General features: G+C 40.4%; 1 protein-coding gene across 3 annotated transcripts in view; it reads right to left on the bottom strand.

The window, feature by feature from the left end:
* Positions 1 to 734: 734 nt before the first annotated feature.
* Positions 735 to 22,331, bottom strand: part of ncanb (neurocan b) — a 174,660-nt gene continuing 153,063 nt past the window's right edge. For all 3 annotated transcript variants that reach the window (XM_080876810.1, XM_080876808.1, XM_080876809.1), the window contains exons 13-16: positions 19,834 to 19,916; positions 19,471 to 19,615; positions 9,394 to 9,576; positions 735 to 7,322 (exon numbers count right to left, since the gene is read on the bottom strand). In XM_080876810.1, coding sequence (XP_080732936.1) covers positions 7,186 to 7,322; positions 9,394 to 9,576; positions 19,471 to 19,615; positions 19,834 to 19,916 — 548 coding nt within the window. In that variant the 3' untranslated portion in view covers positions 735 to 7,185. The remainder of the gene's footprint in view (positions 7,323 to 9,393; positions 9,577 to 19,470; positions 19,616 to 19,833; positions 19,917 to 22,331) is intronic.

Here is a 22,331-nt window from a genome sequence, read left to right on the forward strand (position 1 = left end):
CTGCAGCAGTCTGACCCTGTTGCTCGCAGGATCATCGCCAAGGGATGATTCAGGGTCACCTGATCTAGCCCTAACTACAAGCTTTTTCAACTGGTAGGTATATGTGTCATCATAGATAAAAAGAAGCCCTCCAAAATAAGATGCTGGCTTTTTACATTTATATATAGTCTCTTCCTCTATAGCCATTTAGCTCTCTCCCCTTTTTCCAATATTTATGCTTACCTAAACCAGCCAGTTTATGGCTGCTTCATTCACCAAACGACAAACTATTTTTTAATAAACATATATATGTTTTAGGGCTGGATGGCTCATCTGCCACATCTGCCTTCAAAGGCTTTTTCCTTTAATATTTGTTAGTTTTTAAAAATGAATTTACAGTTTTTAAAAAAAATCTTATTTATCACCTAATGTTTTACTTTTTATTTTGATTAGTAATGATTATACGAACAAAGTGATTAATATAATTTGTATTAAATCCTCTTTCAACACACCAAGGTGGCTTAGAAAGATTCTGATTCTGGTAATTTGCAGTGATGAACAGTGTACGGCACATAAATGACAACATGCTAATAATGCTAATAATGCTAATGCTAATAATAATAATAATAATAATAATAATAATAATAATAATAAAGAAAAGCTTAATTCAATGCAAAATAAGGTGCATACTGTTTTTTAGTAATTCAAACACAAATAACCACGCTGAGCAAGAAGTTAATGGATCCAAACAAGGGTTTCCTTTAATGATCATTTGTCTTGTAAAGAATATAATACAGGGACAGGACTGGAATTCATAAGAACATACATCAATAAATATGGATAAATACTTGTGGACCACATTCACACAGCTGTAGATGAGCCCAGCGTCAGCGATATTGTGTCTGTGCTCACAGTCGACACGAACACACACAGACTGAAGTGTTGTGCAGGGAACAGAGCCAAAGAAGTGATGTTTGTCAGTTTGGCAAACTATTACTTTGCTTCCATCTCTCCTGTTGACCGAGCGCCTCTTGTTTTTCTGTTGCAGCGGTATAAACAAGCAGCGTGTGAGCTGACGAGAGGAACAGAAAGCAGGCGATGGGTTTTTCATCCACAGAGGCTGTGTGAATATGGCCCAGAGAGGCTAAACAACAAACACACCCAGAGTTTAAATGGATTGTTCTAACAAAAAACTTTGAGTATTTATATCACAGAGGAGAAAAGGGAGCATTTTCACTGCTTCCTGCTTTGCGTTTGTCATAATCCCACTGTAACATATCTTCATTCATCCATCCATCCCAACCATTTTCTTTACAGTGATAAATTGTCTCAACTCAGCATCAGACAGAGCTGCGATGTTATACAAATACCAGCAGTGTGGTTTCCACTATGTTAGATAAGTGATGCAGCAGTCCTCAGGAGGGAGGCGAAAGTTTAAAAAAAAATCCTCATGAGATAGTTATGAGATTGAGATAGGGAGTTATGAGAGTAGTAGTATGCATATGGGACAGGATACTACCTGGAGTGTCTTATGGACACATAGGAGTGGTATAAGCTACACCAGTCTGTTTTCCTGTCATTTAAAAAACGCTCAGCAGTCAGTCAATGCAATTGTACTGCCGATGCCATCGACGGACTTAATAAGAACCCAGGACAGACAGCCTAATCACGAAATCAATAGTCTGTCTGCGTGTGATTGAGGAAGGACAACAGCCTCTAATGCTCTTATCAGGCTGTCATGACTGATGAGTGTCCTGTTCAAATGCATCAGGTCCAGAGAACAGATAGATGTTACAATACATGGGGGAAAGAAGTTCTTGGTTTCCTTCATCCCCACAAACATACGCTCTTTGTCATTGCAAACAGGCGGTAGACTTGACTTTGACCTCTGGCTGCTCCAGTCTGCAGGTCAGGGTGTCCTAGTCGTAGTCTCGCTAGTGTGTGAGTGCAGATGTGTGAATGCTTTATGTATGGAATAAGCACTTTATAAATGTGTGTTTGAATGGGTGAAAGCAGCCTGTTGCACAAAGCGCTTTAAGTGAAAATCGCTGCAATATGATTAATGGCTCTGATCATTCCTCAGAAAATTCATTTATAACACTAACAGGCATCACAGTACTATTAGGCATTTAACTGATCAATCCTCGAGGTATGTGCAAAGTGACTGATACTTTCCATTTACACTATGAGTTGCCCAATTTTACAGATGTTAAACTCTTAAACAGCTGTTTTTGTTTTCTCGACTATAACAGAACTACGATGGCGTTGGTTTTGTAGCGCTTGAAGCGCCTTGAAAAACTAAGCTTCAATGTCTTTTCCTCAGAAATATTTTTTCTATAATCAAGATAGCCTTGCCAGCAGTATCACTTTGCAAAAGGAAGCACGCATATATCTGTGACAAGAGGTTGTGCCCATGACACTGTGACAGGATGTAAACATTAATGATCCTTCAGCTGAATACTAATGCAGCTTCCTTTAATTTAGAGGTATAGTTTGGCAGACAAACTGATACAGGATGTGTTTCTTTTAAATAATTAACAGGTGGTGACTTCTGCAAAGAAAACACATTGCTGCCATGTTTTTCAAATGCATAGTTTGTCATTACAAGTTCCATTTAATTCTAGAGAGAGAAGGCAGCCATCTCTCAATTGCAGATAACTACAGAACTGGATAAGTCAGACCATATGCAATCTGAGAAGGATAGTGGAAAAACATGTATATTTGATAATGGGGTGAACTATGCCTTCAAGTCGTCATCCTAGAAAGATTTTCTCTTGTAACGTTGTTTTATTATCTGCAATTTCATGCTGGGATATTAGATTTTTTTTCCTCCACGTACACTGGAAATTACATTGGTGTTTATGAAGGCCGCTGCACCCGCCTCGGTCACACTCTTCCAACTAGGCACGTGCTTCATCAAAAACATGTACAACAAATTTAACCGAGCTGCGCTCCCGCTGTCAACATTCAGACAGAGGGCAATCAGACAGTCACAGCTACAAGCACAAGAAGATGCCACTGCACTCCCATCAATCCAATTCTTATCTCATGTATGCGGAACTCAGTAAGTGGGTAACAATTACGATAGGTGGCTAAGCCTGAGAAGAGGCCTTCTGGCTGCGAAGACGTTCAGCGTTTTGCCCGCTGCTTTCCCCCCCGAGGTGTGGTGCTGAGCCAAGAGACAGCTGGCAGAGACCGCTGTTAACTCATTCATCTTCATAATTAACACTCACAATTATAAGAGTTTGTCGCTTTCTGTTTGCCTGCCCTTGGGGCTCTGACTAGAAAGCCCGACGAGGGAAGAGGAGAGGAGTGTGGGTGGAGGAGATTAAAAGGAGGAGTCAAAAGCAAAGAGAGACAGACACTGTTTGAAATTTCAAGAGGGAAAGTGTGGCTGTTTGAATTCATTGAAAGATTTTTTTTTCTCCTCTCTGCCGGTGAGAAAGGTTAACCACCTTTAAAAGACCAGCTCAGTCCCAGCGGATGTGCAAAAGCTAAATTGTTCATTACCCTCGGTCCAGAGGGCGAAGCTCTGCGTTAAATTCAAACGGCTCTTTTATGTGCTGTCTATTATACTTCTGACTTATCTCTTTTTTTAAATAAAAAATGGAACATTATCAGTAGAAATTCCACACATATCAACCTATCAACTCATGTAGGATAGAAGATTTAAATATATTTTCTGCATCTTGTTTGGAAGGCCTAAAAATCTCTGCAGAGGCAATGAAAAATTGACAGACGTCAGACTCTCCTTAAACACAAATGTCTAGTCTTATTAACCACTAGAAGCTGGCTTGTATTCATTTCCTTATCACTTTATCGCATTAAAATTTAGTCCTGTCACACAGCTCAACCTTTACGCAGCTGTAATTAAACCGTCCCTGTGTGTCAACTCTGATTTGAATTAGGTCTTCGGTCTGCCCTTTTATTCATCCGCTTTCTTTTATCAGTCTATTTTACAGGAAAGACAGAAAAAAAGAAGTTTGTGTCAGTCTGACATCGTCGAGTGACAGCTGTTTGACAGCTATGACAGTTCTTTGGGCTTCCTGTCTGTCACTCTTTACTTTCCACTCGCTGTCCGTCAGCAAAACCTTCCCCTTGTCATGGCTGCTCTGGGGTTCTGCAGATAATGCAACTTGTTAATTAGGCATGCAGCAGATTAATTAAACTGATACAGGGATCTACGATCACTATTCTTCTCCATGTGGAGGAGCGTTGTCATTGCCAAGGTGAGGGGAGATAAACAAAGACGGGGGGGGGGGGGGATTTATGTGCGCAGGATAGATTTTCTTACCTCAAGTGACTTTATATAACCCGATCCTGGTTTAGTGTTTTCATAAGATGCGCGAGAGGCTGCTGAAAACCCTGAGTCTACGCTTTCTCCACTAAAAAACAAGTTAAACTGAATTTAGGTGTGCTTATTGTCCACTTCCCGACAAAGATGAAAGGTACTAAAGTGTATAGGTGGTGATGATAAAAGTATAACGAGATAGAGAAATGAGGGATAAAAGTGCTGGGGTGTAATCCCAGAAGCTCTAACCCCAAGTGCTGGCTTTAAAAAACAGCAATTTAACCTGGCAGTAAAGGGGAAGAAAAAGGGAGCAAAGTGCTTGTTCTATCCATTTCAATCCCCTCTTTAAAAGAGGAGACACGACAGGGGCGAGCTCAGGTGTGAACAGCTGCGAGACTCCAGAAATGGCAAGCCTTAATCTCTGCTGATCCTTTATATCGTCATCCACTGGGACCTCAGCCATTGTCGGCGTCTTCAGCCATAACGCACACATGCGGCATCCACACAGACAGACACGAGACGAGCAAGAGCTTGTTGTCTCCGTCTCCTCTGCATCATATTCATCCTCATACTCTGCACAAAGCTCTGATTCATGATGCAACAATCTCAGCTTGTTGTCGTGCTTGTTTCCCACTACTTGCTCAATTCTTCCTGCTTCAGAGGGCTGGTTAAGGCTGAAGACTACACTACAAAAATGTACATCTTCAGTCCTTTAATCTTTAAACCTTGTTCTGAATGTCAGTGTTATGACAACAGATCAAATTATGATTTCAGTGACAAACACAGACAAAAATCACTAATATTTTCAGAGCATCTGAGAGATTGAATCTTTGTAGCCCCTAACTTTACTTTTTGGTTCAGTCTCATCAGCACTCTTTCCACAAGCAGCAACTGGCTGTTTTCAGTAAAATAATAATAATTAAAAAAAAAAAAACCTAATGAAATGATACAAATCTAGCAGGCAGCTAGCTAACTTTTAACTACTCACTGCTAATAATGCCCTACAAAGGCTGGATGTTTAAAAATTGAGACAAACAAATCCCGAGCCATGAAAAGGTTGTGGCACAGTGGTTACACTGTTGTCTCACTGCAATATGGCTCTTGATTTGAACCTCATGGTGAGCGTGGGTGTCTACGTGCAGTTTGGAAGTTCTCCCTGTGCCTCTGAGGATTTTCCAAACTGGTGTGGATGTGAGAGGGTGTGGTTGTCTGTGTCTCTGTGTTAGCCCTTTGATGGGACATGTGCTCGGAGTACCCTGGCTCTACCCATATAACACCTGGGATAAGCTTATTTCCAGTTTATCTCTGTCTTGTCAAACCAAAGTTACTTTGAAGATGGCAACTGAGTGCAAATGGTCACGGGCCAGATTTCAGTCTTCGAAACAACCGTTTTAAAGGCAGCGAGGTTGCAAGTTAATTGTAAACTGTCCCAATAATTTTGTTGTCCCTGTTTTTCCTAGTGTGACTGTAGCATAAGCTGGACAAACAGATAAAAAAAGTGGATGCTTTTAAAACATATGTTTTAAACTACCTGGGAGTGAAGATTTAAGTTTGTTTCTATAGCAACATTTTCCCCTGTATTAATGGCCAAATCAGCGTTTTACTTTTCTTGACCTGTTGTCCTGATGAAAGAAAGTCCTGTGTTTTTGTGATATATAAAAGTGTGATCTCACTGCCATGTTTGCTAATCATTTGCACGTCTACATAAAATTAATTGCAAAATTGAACAATAGGACAACATCACTCAGAGAGGGACTGAATAATACTTATGCACCTAGCTAATGCAATCCTTGGTCTGACACACCCCAATATGAATGTACCCATACTTTTGTTGAATACACAATGCAGCAAAAACAGCAGTAAACCTTCAAAATAAAGGCGAAGCAGATACGTGAGAGGCTCTTCACCCTGCTGCATCACCTTGATTAATTCACAGCACACAATCCCACAGCAGCTCAAATTGTGAAAAAAGACAAAGCAAATGCGGGACTGCTGAGCTGAGTTGAGACAAGCTGACATCAAACGTTCAGATTCCCCCTCTACAATGACAGGTGTGGATGTATGACGCAGCAGGAGGTGTTTGATATTGTTCAACACTTCTGAAAAGTGACTGATGTGTGATGTGATGAAACTGCAATGGGAAGGGATGCGATTTCCATTTTCCTCTGGGGTCAAGCATCTGATCTAAAGTAATGGTCTTACACTGACAAGAAGATACAACGCTAACAATTAAAATAATTCAATTACAACTGCTTCTGAATGAAAGAAAATCAATTAAATCTGTTTCGGAACAACTCAGCGTCGCTTTAAGTCAAGTACAATGCCTTACAAAGAGCGAACCAAAAGCAGCAGAGTCAAGAAGTAAACACTGAGTATTTGTAAAAAATAACTATGTGTTCAACAGACAAAAGGCTCAAGTCAACAACACGTCTTCCTTGACTCGTCTGATTTTGATACAGCAAATTCAATGATGTAATCCCTATTTAGGAACTTCTCTCTGAAGAATGTTCAGTGTGGTTCTCAAAGATTTTTTTTTTTAAAAACAGGTCAGCGTAGCCCCATGTTTCAGGTCATCGTTGAGCTCGAGGGAAGAGTAAGTGGGTCAAGAAAGAAGGTAGGTAAGAGACAGCAAGGGTATGACCAGAACGTCGGACCGAGAAAGGAAAGTAAAAAGAGTACAAAGGGATTTATTATTGTCCTGTTGATGCAGTTGACTATGATACAGGCTGACTTGGAGAGCTAAGGGCAGGACAATGCAGTGCGGGACAAGGCCGGAGGGAGGCGGCTTGGTCAGAGAGTTTTGGGCTGTTATTGTGAAGAACTGTTTGGGGAAATGGGGACGACAGGGAGACAGGCAAACTGCAGCTGGCAGCAGAGGAGAAAAAGGGGGGGGGGGGATGATGTTTTTTTTTGGTTCAGAAGCGGGCGTGGTTGTGACCCTGGCCTCCCTCTCTGCCGTGGTGGCCTCCCTCTCTGTGGCTGTGCCTCTTGTGCTTTCTGCGCTCTCTCCTGGTCTTGTGGTGGTGGCGCCGGTAACGGTGAGCTCGCCGGGCTGGAGGAACAACCAAAGTGGAAGAGAGAAGTATTAAAGGAGTAATTCAGTATGTAATGAGATGAAAGTGAAGGGTAGAAAAGTGATGCAAGCGGGAGATGAATCACTGGCAAGCATCAGAAGTTTTTGAAACCAGGTAAGATGCGAGAGAACGGATCAAAACGCAGGAAGGTCAAAATGTGCAGATGGTTTAACTGTTTCCACCACACTGAGGGAATCTGTTTTATCTCTCATTGAGTAGACTGGGTGCCTTTAGCAAGGGCACAATGAGCTAGCCACCCACTCACTGCCTCGGTATAAGCTTGTTCCTGGTGTGTACTGCCAAATTAGATTGCTCCGTCCCTTTCTGGGTTTGGCAACAAAGAAATGTCGTCTGCAATGAATGATAACAACATCATAACTCTGGGCCATAAAAACAACTCTGTCCAAAGATAAAGAGTCATAAGCAAAGGAATCTTTATCGCTTTGAACAGAAGTTACATTATTTCAGTATTTCATCATTACTGTCACACTGTGAGCAAAGTGAAGTGAAATACAAGGCTCAGTTTGTTGAATATTTCATATAGATCAACCGGCCTATGAGGAAGAGAAAATTATGGTGAAAAGTTATGACATCAAGTTGGTATATTCTGTCGCGGTTAGTGTGAGCAGTTTAAAAATTGATAAAAGTAAAGTTTATGTTATAAGATAAGGTATTCAGTGAAAGAAACTGATTTTCTGTGCTGTTTTAGAAATACCCGGCAGCAAGTGCAATATCACCACAATGTCATCACTATCACCATCTGTGCAGGATTATTTTGTGCAGATGTTTTACATGTGCAAAACAACAGTACTGTGGAAAAGTTTTGAGCCACTTGAGCCGTTTTAAAGTTGTAGCTGTAATTTTCAGCGCTTAATGAACGTCTACCAAAGATTTTCTTTAGATATTGACTGTATTTTCTTTAATTTTCAGTGTTGTCTTGTACTTGACCATTTTTAGAGGACTGCGCTTTTGTTTATCAAACCACTTAACACTGACCTATTAATCATTCAAGCAGAAAAAGACACTTAACTCGAGGGATGAATCGGTGATGTGTCTACACACAACACGCAACTTAACAAAGATCCAATTTTAAATGACAATTTCAGACACACTTTGTTACAAGCGGCATGTAACCTGTCCCTACTTCTTTAGTTTAATCTACATAAAATTCCAAAAATAAAAATTCAAGTTTTGTTGGACCAAAAAAGTGACTTTCAAAGAGCTTTAGCTGGAAACCTGTCAGTATGTTCTTAAAAAGTTGAGGAAATTAAACAAGTGGAGTGCAAAGAAAAACTCTCACGTCTAAAAATTGTGAAACAATAGTATATGAAGGCCAGGTCCTTAAGAAATAGGAAGAATCCAGCAAAGACCTGATACAGGACCTGAAAAATGCACCGTGCCGTTTAACTGATTCATCTACTGTTTACTGAAGCATACAACATCCAAAAAGGAGCTTTAAATGTCCTTCAAGAATCCTGGAGAGTTATTACTATTTAAAGAAATTACAAGAAAGCTGGCTAATAGAGTTCAGGCTGTGTTGAGGAATAAAGGTGGTTACACCAAATATTGACTCAAACACATTAAAACTGCATAACCGCTATTTTTGCATCATATACTGCATTTCCTGTATTTGTTTGCAGATCTTTCAGTAAATCACTGGACCTTTCTTTCTTTCTTGCACGTGTGTTGATTTACATGAAGCTTCAACCTGTTAGAATTAGTTTTGAAAAAGTCTACAAAGGAAAAGTGGAAAAAAAACTACCTCGAGCACGAAACATTTCAAAGGACACCCTGCGACTTCTAAGCAAGCCCAAGGGACTAAAAACTGCAATTATCAATAATGAGAGCGGGGATGGAAAGCCCGAGAATACACAAAGTGACAGCAGCTCCTGGGGGCTGTTGATGTTTGGGGTTCAGTCTTTTTTGGTGTGCATGCTAAAAATATTAATAATGATTAAAAAAAACAAAACAGAAATGTGAAAATGACCTAAAAAATTCTGTAAGTCTTGCTGTTTACCAAGCAGCCATATTCTCTTTGTTAACACTCACATTTTATGCAGATGATTTTAGGTCGGTCCCATTTGCCGTTAGCACGACACTTAGCAGTGGGCACGTGCCGCTGCAGGAAGCCATCGGCGCACTGGTAACGCACTACTGAGTGGATGTCATAGTGGGTACGCTTCCGACCAATCAGGAAGGCATTATCCACAGTTGGAGGGGCCCCGCAAAGCACTATAGAGACAGAGAAAGACAGAATATTAATGAGGTTAGTTATTTTTATCGTAATTACTTACAATTCTTGCTGTGTCATTAGTATTTATTAATCAAATAAGATTCTTAAAAGGTTCTTATCATTGTTTTCCTTGTTATTCTCTGACGTGATCAGCTCAAGTGATCCCTATGAGCAACAATCTCAGGCTTCAGAGTCCTCTGAATGTTCGGTTTCAGGCTATTTTTATTCCCTTGGCTCTGTATGACACCAGTGAGAAGAGATATCCTTAATACGTTCCTCTTAGGCACACAGCTCTGAGTGGGATCACAAAAACCCCCTACCTGCAATTCAATCCTTATTTTTAAGAGGAAGTTCAATCAAAAGAAAGTTGCGTCAAATGGAGGGAAAAGAAATTAAAACATTTTATTTTATTTGTTTATTCGGAACAGTGAAGCAGTAGAGACGAAGAACATGGAGCTGGAATTGACCATAATAAGTCGTCTTTAAACAGTAATGACTTGGATTGAACCTGGATTCACCCCATTAGTGTGCTTCACTTAAACAAATGGTTCCAAATGGTGTTTTAGATTTTAAGAACATATCCCACACACTATGACTATGACTTGGATAAAACATTTTTTGAAAACCGCTTCAATCTGTGGATTTAGCATCTGCAGGACAGGGTGTCTGTCCAAGTCTGTCAGCGAGTGAGTAGGTGGGATTCAAAGTAACACAGCATTTTAGACACATAAAAGAGAGGAGGCAGAATCAGAAAATTGTTTACTCAAGCTGAGACAGACAGAGAACTGACACTCTGGGCAGAGACTGACAGGATGGACAAGCCTCAGGGAGGCACTCAAACAACTTCACCAATTTTTTTTAGCTCTCCCGTCGGGGTGTCAGTCTGCAGTGGTCGAGGCTGACTTCAGTTCTATCTTTCAATACAATGCAAAACAAAATAATGGAAAAACTATGGTTAGGTTTTAGTCATTAACTCCATCTGATCCATTATGTAAATTATTAAATTAACTAAATAAAATATAGACAGGCTGTAGTTTTAAACTTTTCCATTTACCACTGGGGGAACTTAATAATTTCTATGACAACTAATGAAAAATAAAGTTAAATATAACTACAGTACAGCACTATTTCGAACCCCCAACTGATATTACTGGTACTATCAGTCCCCACTATGTCAACCTGCCTTCGTCCCGGAGTTGAAACCCAGCTTGAGGTCCTTTCAGACAGGAAACTTAAAGTCAGCTTTGATGGCCCCTGACTTCATCCTTGGATGCCATTTGCACAGTTCAGCAACAAACCAGTCAGGAGAGGACTTAATCAGCAATCAGAAAATGTTTACAGTCCTTAATTCCCTTGTCTGTGTCCTAATACCTCTTAAATTCTTAATAAGGGAAAGCAATGCCATTAACTCTGATGAAGGGTTTAACGTCACATTTACAGTTTAATAAACTGTGGATGGAAAGGGCAATAAGCACTTCCCCCTCACTTGAGACTATTACTGTCTTGACACAAATGAAAGGCTAAAAGGTAGCTTTTCATTAGCTGTCACCTATGTACGCTGTTGAAAGTTTTCTCACAGTGCAGACAAGCTAAGTGAGATTGCACTGAAGTAGGTATAAAATAAAACGTCAAAAAACTCAGAAAAGGGAAATGGAGCTGGAAAAGGTGGTTTTTATAGTAAAGAGTAGAGGGCTGCGAGTGAAAGGATGCTGGGTCTTAGAAAAGCCCATCAAAAAACCTATAAAAAACACCAAAAGTACCTGTTCAGTGTTTTAGGACGTGTGATTGGTAAAAGACTCATCTTTGCTTGCATGACAATGAATCATTTTAGAAACTTCTTCACAGTAAAGTCCATATTTGAAGCATTGTTTGTCATTGCAACATCTAAAATACACTTTGCTCAGTGTCTTCACTAAATATGGATAAATGTAACAACTGCCACCTGACTGGTTGGTCTGACGGCTCATACAACTACGTAACATTAATTCAAGGTTAGGATGAGTAACCTTTACTATCAAACGCAGGTTTCCTCCCAAATAATATCACTGCGGAAGCCTATTAATTATTAATTAGCCTATCAACATTACTCGTGGGTGTAAATAATTAAAAGCTGCAGTGATTTTGGCTCTTTAACTTTGCATTTCCATTAAAATAATGTCATGTTTTTGCTGTATTTTTGAAATGACAGATAAAACAGAATGAAAATTATTTACTTTTTAAATGATTCTTATTACAGATAAAACAGAACAGCTGTGAGATGAAGGGGAAAAAAATCTTTTATGTAGAGACCGCTTTGCATCCCTTGAGTGCTGTTCGTGCAAGTATATCAAATTTAGCGGAGGCTACTTTGATTATAAATAGAACATAAAGAAGCCTAATAGTTTTAAAACAGTTCAAATAGAAATAAACTATAATATATCAAATAAACAGATCTCTGACCTGTGTTGATCATGTTTTTAACAGCATTTCCAATCAAAGCAAACAAATCTTTTCAATAAGCATTACATTCTCTATTTTCCCCTTATCAGCATGAATAAAACTATGTGTAAAATCACCATTATTCATACTCATATTTATCAATAAAAGAGCCGGATGTGGTCCAGAGCCACAGGTTCGAGATCCCTGTTCTAAGTCAACACTGGAAGTTAAGACGAAGTTACGCAGTATATCTGCATGCGTGTTGTGAAAATATCTATAGTTATTTTCTTTGCCGTTTTTCTTGTGTTGCAGGGGGGCAGTCACTGTGAGTCATGCGGAAAGCTGCAAACAGCTGCTGGGTTCCTCTAGTTGGTTCCTTTATGGCCTCAAAACATCCGCACACCTACTCGCAATCATGTGAAAACAAATCAGAGAGATGTGCAAATGTGTGTGTGTATTCTCTGCACAACACTATGGGAGTACGTCTCACACAGAGTTATGTTCAAACTCAGTTTTGTTTATTAAGAAAGTCTGTTTTTGTGAACACTGACAGCTGCTCAGATCAACTGAGATAATGGTTTTGTTTTGTTGTTCACTAAACAGAAATACACCACAGGTAACAAATCTCATTCAAAGTCCACTTAGATTTATAACCTGTGGCCTCGGAGAAGGCATTTGACTGCGTCCTTCAGGGTGTCCTGTGTATGTGTGTGTGTGTGACGGGGGGGGGGCTTTTGGGAGTGTTAGGCCCAGTGGTACAGGCTATTCAATTCCTGTAGAACCAAAGTCCAGCCATAAGTGATGGCTGGACTTTACTAGGACTGCGCTTTGCCAATGATTATGTTTAGAATTTCTAGGCACACACAGCCAAGGAAGAATGTCAGGTTTGGTGGTTGCAGCATCTTCTCCTTGCTTTTTGCAGTCAGCCTCTGTTGGAAAAGGGTGACTGTTTTGGGTTGGGAAAGAGTTGTTGCCTCTAATGGAAAATTCAAATATCTTGGGATCTTCATGAGTAAGGGAAGTAGGTTGGAGATTGACTGATGCAATGTGTGCAATAATGTGGATGCAGTATCTGTCTGCTGTGGCAAAGACAAAGCTGAGCGTAAATGATTTTTTACCGGTCGATCTATGTGCCGATTCCTCCTCTCACCTATGGCTACAAGCTTTGGGAGTGACCTCGGATGCATCTTACTAGGATGCATCCTTAACCTCCTGGCGTCCACATATGTGGATATCACATTTTGGGTTGTCTAGACCAGTGGTCCCCAACCCCCGGGCCACGGACCGAGTCATTTGGTACCGGGCCGCGAGAGTTGAGGCTCGGGTGTGAAATGTATGGTTTTCAGGGTTTTTTATCGGTTTTAGCGTTATTTTGTTATCGTTTTTATCGTTAACTCGGTTTTCCTGGGTCTTTTCACGTGTGTTATGAATAAATCTTCTTTTTTTCGGTACCGGTACTAGTTTTATTTTGCTGTATTTATCCGCGACACCTTAAAGGCCGGTCCGTGAAAATATTGTCGGGCATAAACCGGTCCGTGGTGCAAAAAAGGTTGGGGACCGCTGGTCTAGACCAAAATACTAAATGTTGCTCTACAAGGGCCTGATATCCACTTACGAGGACATTATATTTCCACTGTTCTATCGAAATTTAAAACGAATGTCGTTAAATTCATCAGGTCCCAATCAGCCCAAATAGAATAGAATAGAGAAATTAAAAACGCATGCCATGAAAGAGTTCGGGTCTTAGGAGGTTAATTTCTCCTAAGTGAGATGTTTCGAGCACGCCCAACTCTGAGAGGTCAAATGCACTGCAAATTAAGAAAACATCAGGGAATAGAAAAAAGCTGCAAAAACACACAAAAGAGAATAACAGTGTAATAAGGAAGCAGAGGGTTCCTTAGTGTTGTGTAGCTGCAGATAATGTGCGTTTTAATCGAGTCTGTGCATCCCAAACATACAGATATTAAGAAGCAAATAACACAAAACTGCAAGTAGGATTTTTTTTTCTCCATTTTGATTTAAATTAAAAGGAGACTATTTGAAAAAGTAGCTTATAGCTTTAAGCTGGTAAGCAGTCTGGCTTGGTCAGACAGCATTTCCTTGGAGGGCCGCTTGCAGGCCTTGACCTTCTGCTGTGTTCCTACAGGCATGTCCCTGTGGAGAATATGTGGGGAGCTTGGGGGAAGTTTGTGCTTGGTCAGGAAGGGTTGGCGAGGAGAGCGATCTTCTTCTTACCTTCTATTTTCTCTCTGAATGGCTAGACTCATCATCAGACCAAACAAACGAAACAAATATTATTACACTGGAAATATGTGCACTATTTTCCAGCAAAATTCATAAATATTGGTTCCTTTGAATTATTTGAAAGGCTTGTAGGTCTCACACTAAGGTGGAAGCTGGTAAAGCTTCTCTTGCAAATACAAAATAGAATTCAGAAATAGCAGGTTTGTGTGTATTACACAGTGGCTATATTACACCCCAGTGGACACATGAACTGCTGAAGGCACTGACATCAACCTATTATTTCCCAACGCGCTCACAGTGTCTGTATGTCATGCAAAATTAGATTTCCCCCCTCTGTAATAAGCCATAAAAAAACTGAATAATTTTATAATTCTTACATGTCTTGTTGTAGGTAAATTTCTTCTCATCCTTGCTAGAAGAGCTTAGAGGCAGATGACTGTGTGACATTCTTGTCACCGTAATCCAAATGTAAATGTTGAACTCAATCAGTTTTGCTTTTTTTCCATTTTTTCTTTATCCCTTACTTGGATAACGTTGATCCAGCAATCAAATATTACATCTGAATTTTGAAACAAGTTGAATCAATCCTACAAAGAGCATCACTTTTAGTAAAAAAGGCCAGAGCTATATAGATATAGATATATATATCCTTCTACAGAGGTGGCAAAAGTACAGACTTTCTTTCTAAGTAGTAAGGTAAATGTGTTAAAAATACTCAAGCAACTTCTTTACTCAAGTAAAAGTGGGAAAGTACAGGCTCTGAAATGGCCCCAAAGTAAGAAAGTAAAAAGTAGTCCTTGAAGGACAAAAAGGTAACTGAACGTTCCTCTATAAAAATGTACAAAATATTAGTACATGAGAAATACTATTCCAACCCAAATTCAAAAATAGAGTACAGTAAAATGAGTAGAGTCAAAGTACTAATACTGTACTGTCTTATGAGATGACTGCATCAGGTCTTTTTGCTTAAATAAAAGAAATCATCACCATCTGTACAACACGCCACCCTAACTGACCCCCCAAGCAGCTGATCAAGATGCCCGATTGGCTCGTGTGATGAGAAGACAATCAGATCACATGAGCTGGGGTAATTAGAAATGAGTCTCAGCATGGAGCTGAGAACTCCACTGATACGATCAGACAGTACATGGGGGTTACTTGAGTGAGTGAAAAAGAGGATGACAGGGAAGCAGGGAAAAGATGAAAAGATGCTGGTGATTGTAAGTGACTGATTAAGGTCAGAGGTGGGCTGTATGCCTGGGACTTGTGACAGTGAGCAGCAGAGGTGCTGCAACACCTTGCTCACAAGGGAAACAGCTCTCCTTTGATACACCAATATAGCAGCAGCCTGTTTTCTGTACGTGTCTCCACGATCAACTGGCTGATCCAACATCTGCTGATGCTATTTTCCAAAAACACGCATAAAGACTTGAAAAGAACAACTCAATCCAACTCCTGAGAAGACCGCAGACTCCCACGGTCATATATGAATACTCAAAGTTATAATACTCAACTCAATGATGGGAGGAAAGATGACAGGGGGGACAGTGAGACGAATGATTTGCACAAAATTAAAGTCACAGAGCATAAAAAAGGGCGGTTGGCAAACAGTGGTTGAGACATAAAACCTTTGAAGTAATAGTGCTCTTACGGAAATAAATGTTGTTTTCTACTACAGCAAAGCCAGCAGTTAAACCAAGAACAAAAATAAACTAAATCTAAGGTAAGAGAGGTAAGAGAGCCTTTGCATAGGCCTCAGAGTAAAGGACAATACAGAAAAAGACTGTTGAGTATGAGGATCAGTCAAAGACATGAAGTTTCAACCAAAAGCAATTAAATGTGACAAAGATGTTTTCTTTTGAAGTGCCACAACTTTGTAATTATCACTTTTGCACTTTTTCATTTATTCCTTAACATTTCAATCAGATACCAGCACATCATGTACCGGGGAAAGATTAACCAAAGAACTGTCTATCCATCAAAAAACACATATAATCAAGAGAAAAAGAAAGTACACGTTTCAATTCTGTGAGGAAATAATAGAACAATCTGGTCCTTACCAGCTATTGAATTGGTTCTACTAGCTGTTGAATCAGGAAGACTTTTCACACACTGGTTTTGCATTTAGTATTTGTAAGATAAATGATGACACTCTTCATAAGGCTACAAATATTAAATTCTCTATACCTGGTACAAATAAGCACAAATGGTTAGGTTAATTTGATATGATGACCATCAATGAGGTTTTCATGTTAGGTTTATCAGTTTAAAGTCAGCCTGTAGGAAGAGCAGGTGACAGGATCTAACAGAGGCAAGCAGGGAAAGAAAAAAAATTGGCCAGAGAATCCAGGTGTAAAACTCCAAAAGAAACGCAGGGACATGATAAAAAACGCGTTTCTAACAGAGAAGATCAGAATGCTTTAGATGTTGTAACAATGCAACTTAGAAGTAAATCAAGTGTGATAAAAAAGCAACAACAAGACATCTTTATGCTTTCTTAAAGCAAAGCGTAAGCATTGCCTCAGATTGAGAGGCAATTAACACCTGAAATAAAGAGCAAGCCAACATATCGATGATTTGCAAACATATAAGAAGTACTAGAGTTATAATTATTATTTATAATTTTTTTTTCAAATTCAGCCTCCAGTGTCTTCTTGTGCCCCAGTATTGCTCTAAACCAGCCTGGCTTACCTATTTATTAGGGGTGCAACGATACTCGTATCGATATTGAACCGTTCGATACAGTGCTTTCAGTTCGGTACGCATATGTATCGAACAATACAAATTTTATTTTTTATTTTATCAACTTTTCTTCTGACGAAGCTGTCTGTGTTGAGCGCTCAGTGGATCTGCGTTCGACTACTCCACCTAGGCTGCACTGTCGAGTGCAGATCCATTGAGCGCAGCGCAAGCTAGCAAGACAGAAGCTAAGCTCGTTGCAACATGGCAAATTGAACCTCCCCCACCCTCATTCAGAGCTGGCCTTTGGAACTATCTTGGTTTTCATGTGAAGCATGACCCTGATGGTAAGCGCGTCACAAAAGTAAAACAGTATGTCGGATGTGCCACGCAATGCTCAATCGGTGGGAACTAGTGCGTTAGTGCAGTTAGCTCGTTAACGTGTTGACGCCGCCCAGCCCCACGCACGGGGCGATCCGCGGTAACTTGTTAATGGAGATTTGCAGCCTTATGGCGTTAATGTCATTTTAATGAGATTAACGCTGACAGCACTAGTGGGAACACAACGAATATCACTGCACATTTACGCCGACATCATCCTTGTTCAAAGACAAGTGGAAGCAGACAAAAACAACAAGCACGCATGCTACAAACTTTACCCGAGTCATTTAGGCTACGTTCACACTGCAGGTCTTAATGCTCAATTCCGATTTTTTGATCAAATCCGATTTTTTTGTCTCCTCGTCCACACTACAAATAAAATGCGACAGCAAACGCGCTCTAGTGTGAACGCTCAAAGCGGCCCGCATGCGCAAAAGAAGATGTCACACACAACGCGCTCTGTTTAGACCAAGAACAAACAGTATTGTTTGACTGATGGCCGTTAATATAAAGACTTCGGACTTTACGTTTCCCAATTTTTGCTTTAAGTTATTTTGTTATTTACATAATAATGTAAATAACCTAATAATGATCCTTATTGCTGTTTAAGAGAGGAGCGGTGCTTCAAAGGATAGCTGCAGATTTCTGTCAGAATCTGCAGATTATACAGTACAAATAAAATGTTTACGTTGTCTTCCCAACAGTTTCACTGACATCTACACTGGATGGCTAGGAAGCGTTCGCGATGTCTTCTCGGGCGCTGATAATTGGCTTCAGTCTTGTGTCGGTGACGTAAAAGGCGGATTTAATGCGACTTGACCGTTCAAACAGCAGTCGCTTTCTAAAACATCGGATATGTATCGGATTCAGTACCACATACGAAAGTGACCCAGATCGGATTTGAAAATATCGGATTTGCGCCGTTCACACTGTCATAGCATGATCGGATATGGGTCGCATAGGGTCAAAAAAATCGGATTTGATGCGCTTTCGCCTGCAGTGTGAACGTAGCCTTAGACAGCCGTTAGCACATGATTCTCCTTATGGGGACCTGATATGTTTAATATGCTGCTGAGAATATACCTCAGAAGAAGCCTATAGTATAACTTTTATTTTGGAAAGAGCCATTTCTCTGTAATAAACTCTCTTTTCCAAAGATGAGTGATTTCTCGATCAGATAGATTTCTTTTTTTTATTTTTATTTTGTTGTTTCAGCAACATTACATTTAAAAACTGTACTTTTGAGTTAAAATATATATTTATAATTTTAATAAATGACAAATTAAAAAAGCATGAACATTTTTTTGTATCGAAAAAATATCGAACCGTGACACCAAAGTATCGAACTGAACTGTGAATTTTGTGTATGGTTGCACCCCCACTATTTATATGTCAAGCCACCCGCTCTTGATCATAAGTTTGACCTGTATGAAAAAATAAGCTCTAATATGCTCTCAGAGGAACACGTAGAAGCCTACACTTAGATGGGACAGCTGCAACAGGAGACATAAAGAAGAGGTAGCAGCGTATACAATGATAACTAAAACAGCACATGGGTAAAGAAAAAATCGAGTCAGGACATGAGCCGTGTGTGGAAAACTTGTTAAAGTTGATGCTGGAGGATGACAGGACATCAGAAAGAGAGGGCTTGTAAGACGCAAGCAGTGTGACTCTAAGGTATGCAGAGTGACTGAAGAGGCTTGGTCTTAATCTCTTGCACCGCACACAGTTGTGTGTAATGTAAAGCATGACACAGTCAGGATATTCAGAATCACCTGAAGGTACGTGCGCTGTCAGTCTCTGTGCTTTGATAGAGACGGTGTGCAGCATTTTCGAGCTGCTTTACATAAAAAAAACACAGTCTCAAGAACTTTTCATCACCTTTCTATTTTGTGATTCTATTTTAAAGGCTGTACAGGATTTGAAACTAAAGAGCTGACAGCAAAGCGCGGTGAGCTGTACATCCTCATTCTGTCTCTGCCTTCTTCAGTCCGATCCCTTGCTGCCTCGCACTTCAGATCTGACATTTCTCACTCTTTGCAACCTCTTCCTCTTTCCAATTTACATCTTGCTGCTCTCTGCCTCCTCACCTCTTTTCTCAGTCATCTTTATCAACTGTTTCAGTTGCAGAAAACTCTCCTCTCCTCTTCTTCCCCCTGTGTTGTTCTCACCTGTTCCCTTCTTGCAGACGTAGGGCAGATTGTAGTTGCAGGGCACGTCATTCCATTTGCCATTCTCATGAGCAATCATCACCACACAGTCTTCTCCTCCAGCAAAGAAGTTGTCTGGCTGGTTTTCACGCCAGTTCTCATATTGCTGCACACATACACAAGCAGGCAAGGTTAAAGAAACAAACTTGAGCAAAAAGTGCTACTTTTTTTTTTTACTACAGGCAGTGGAGAAAACATTTTGTTGGGAATCACGACTGCTGCTACAATGACCACATCAAAATTTGCTCTGCAACTCCAGGAGCTTTAAGTACGCTGGGATCAGCAGCTGACTACAAAACAAAACAAAAACAGCTGGATCCTCACCAGGTCCATCTTGTCAGTCCACTGAAAATCATCTTCTACTGTCCGATCATTCAGCCCAATCCAGGTGTTGTCATGGCTTAGACCTGAGTAAGAAATTGCAAACAAAAAATTAATGCAGAAAACAGTAGAGCACTACACACAGTATCCACACCTACAAATAAACAATAAAGACATACATGGGGCAATTCAATGTATTGCTTGACATCTATAGATAATTATTACAACATACTACAAAAAAATTGTTAGGAATGAATTGTTGTTCTATGGTTTACTGTATGAGTACATGACACGCACTCATTTCTCTCAAAAAATCCTTTAAAAACATTTGTCATGAGGCTGTGACACATCACAAACCCTGATTCAGGTGGGAAACTGATCACTTTGTTGTGTGGAGCAACAAAACACCTAATCACCAGTGCTGAAAATCCAGCACCTAAAGAAGAGACTATTGCCAACTACTCGTCATATGACTTTATCTGCACTGGCCTCATTCTGAGGACATTACCTGCTGGAGAAAGTTTGTACCAAATAAGCTGGATCTTATATAGAGGCAGACTGTTCATTGGATAGTGTGAAAGTGTCTGCTGAGGTGATGAAGGGAAGCCATATGCTTTTGGTGTCGCAACACTCTTTCAAAAACAAAACAAACACACATCCCAAAAAACGTTCTAGGTTTGGTCCAGATGTTGCAAACGGGGAGCCAAAAGTGCCTTGGTCCGACAATACAAGTGGATAGCACAGAGGGTATTTTGTGCGGCCGCCGGTCCGAGTGTCAGGTGAACTTCAGGTAAGAAGTTATGACCTGCAGTCTATCTGGGTCAGATATAAACCGAGTTTAGGTGGAGTTTATTTTCGTTGTGCTAAATTGTTATAGTCAGTCACAATTACTCGCACTGCGTACTAGCTAGCATGACGGAGTTTCTATACAGCTGGGTGGGTGCTATGATGTTAATGATAGTGAACTTTATTTTATTCATAAGGTTAGTTAGTAGAGTTGCCAACTGTCCTGTAAAAAAAACCCTTCCTTGTAATTGGAAGGTTGCCGGTTTGAGCCCCGGCTTGGACAGTCTCGGTCATTGTGTCCTTGGGCAAGACACTTCACCCGTTGCCTACTGGTGGTGGTCAGTGTCCGGCAGCCTCGCCTCTGTCAGTGCGTGACAGAGGCGAGGCTATAATATAATACCCGGTGGGCCGGTCTCTAGTCAAAATGCCCAGGCCAATTTTTTGTCCCAGTCCAGCCCTGCCCTTGGTGTAAAACAGTGGAGGGCTTTGTAGTATAACTCAGGGTACTCTTATTCTTCTTAGTGCAGGTTTCACACATGAGCTCGACTCAAGCTTGACAGTCCTGGAGCTGGCTGACCTCAGATGAATGATGACCATTAATAGAGATATATTATTTCTGTCTACGGTATACGTGTGATGAGATTTTTGTTTGTGTGAAAGGATATTTCCCTAATGGTGTTTTGGGTTAATCTCATTTGTGTGTGTGTGGGTGTCTCTGTGCGCAGTAGGCCAGCCATGTGCATGTGCTTGCACATACTGTATGTAATGGAATTTCAATCATGGTGAATCTGATTAACATCATTACCAGGCCCATTAATCTTCCTAATGGCTGTGATCCTCTTATTGCAGGGGTGGAGACGTCCATTTTCGAGGCAATTAAACGCACTTTTTGGTAATGGTGAGCAAATAGGAGAAAGATCAGTTCTAGGTGGGTGGTACTGTCTTTTCTTGGCATCTGGTCGGGACAGACGGCTGATCCAGAATAGTTTGCTGCTGCTGATCAGGTCTTATTACAACACAAGTGGCTGTGGAGCTTGCCAGAGGGCAAAAACTTAAGAATAAAGAGATGAAGCTTTATGGAGCACCAAAGAAAAACTGAATGGATATTAGCATGGTAATGCTGACTGGCACTAATTAAACTGCTCTCTGTGGCCAAATATTTAAGTCCACAATGAACATGAGTTGAAGAGCCAAGGAGATGTATTTAGCTCTTCAACTGTTTGGCTTAATTTAAAATAGGATTTGCAAACAATTCAGGACAACAGGAAAGGACACCAAACACCATAATTACATACTAAAACAACCACAGCAACACATCTCGGGTTCTCTGTTCATATTACAAATATAGAGCATGATCATTAACTTCTCAGCTGACCACCTGCACATGTGGGTCTGACATGTGCACTGGATAATGGGATGGATTTACCTGTTACTACCACACACCAAATCTGGCCGTTGGTACTTCGTGGCTTGTGTAGCCACTAGGTAACAAAAGCTCAACCTCAATACACACATTCTCCATTACGACCTCAGCCTTGACAGTCTTCAGTGGACAAAACTGTGAATGTCTATTTTGGACGCTGAAGATTCTAACCCAAAAAGCTGTTGCTTGGCCTCTGGATTGTACACTGAGATACAGAGCTAATCAACAGGGATGATCCTTGACACAAAAGTCACTCCATTACACAAGATTATGTTTGCTGTCCCAGTAGGTT

Source organism: Rhamphochromis sp. 'chilingali' (genome assembly GCF_963969265.1).
Source record: "Rhamphochromis sp. 'chilingali' genome assembly, chromosome: 3".
Lineage (NCBI taxonomy): Eukaryota > Metazoa > Chordata > Actinopteri > Cichliformes > Cichlidae > Rhamphochromis > Rhamphochromis sp. 'chilingali'.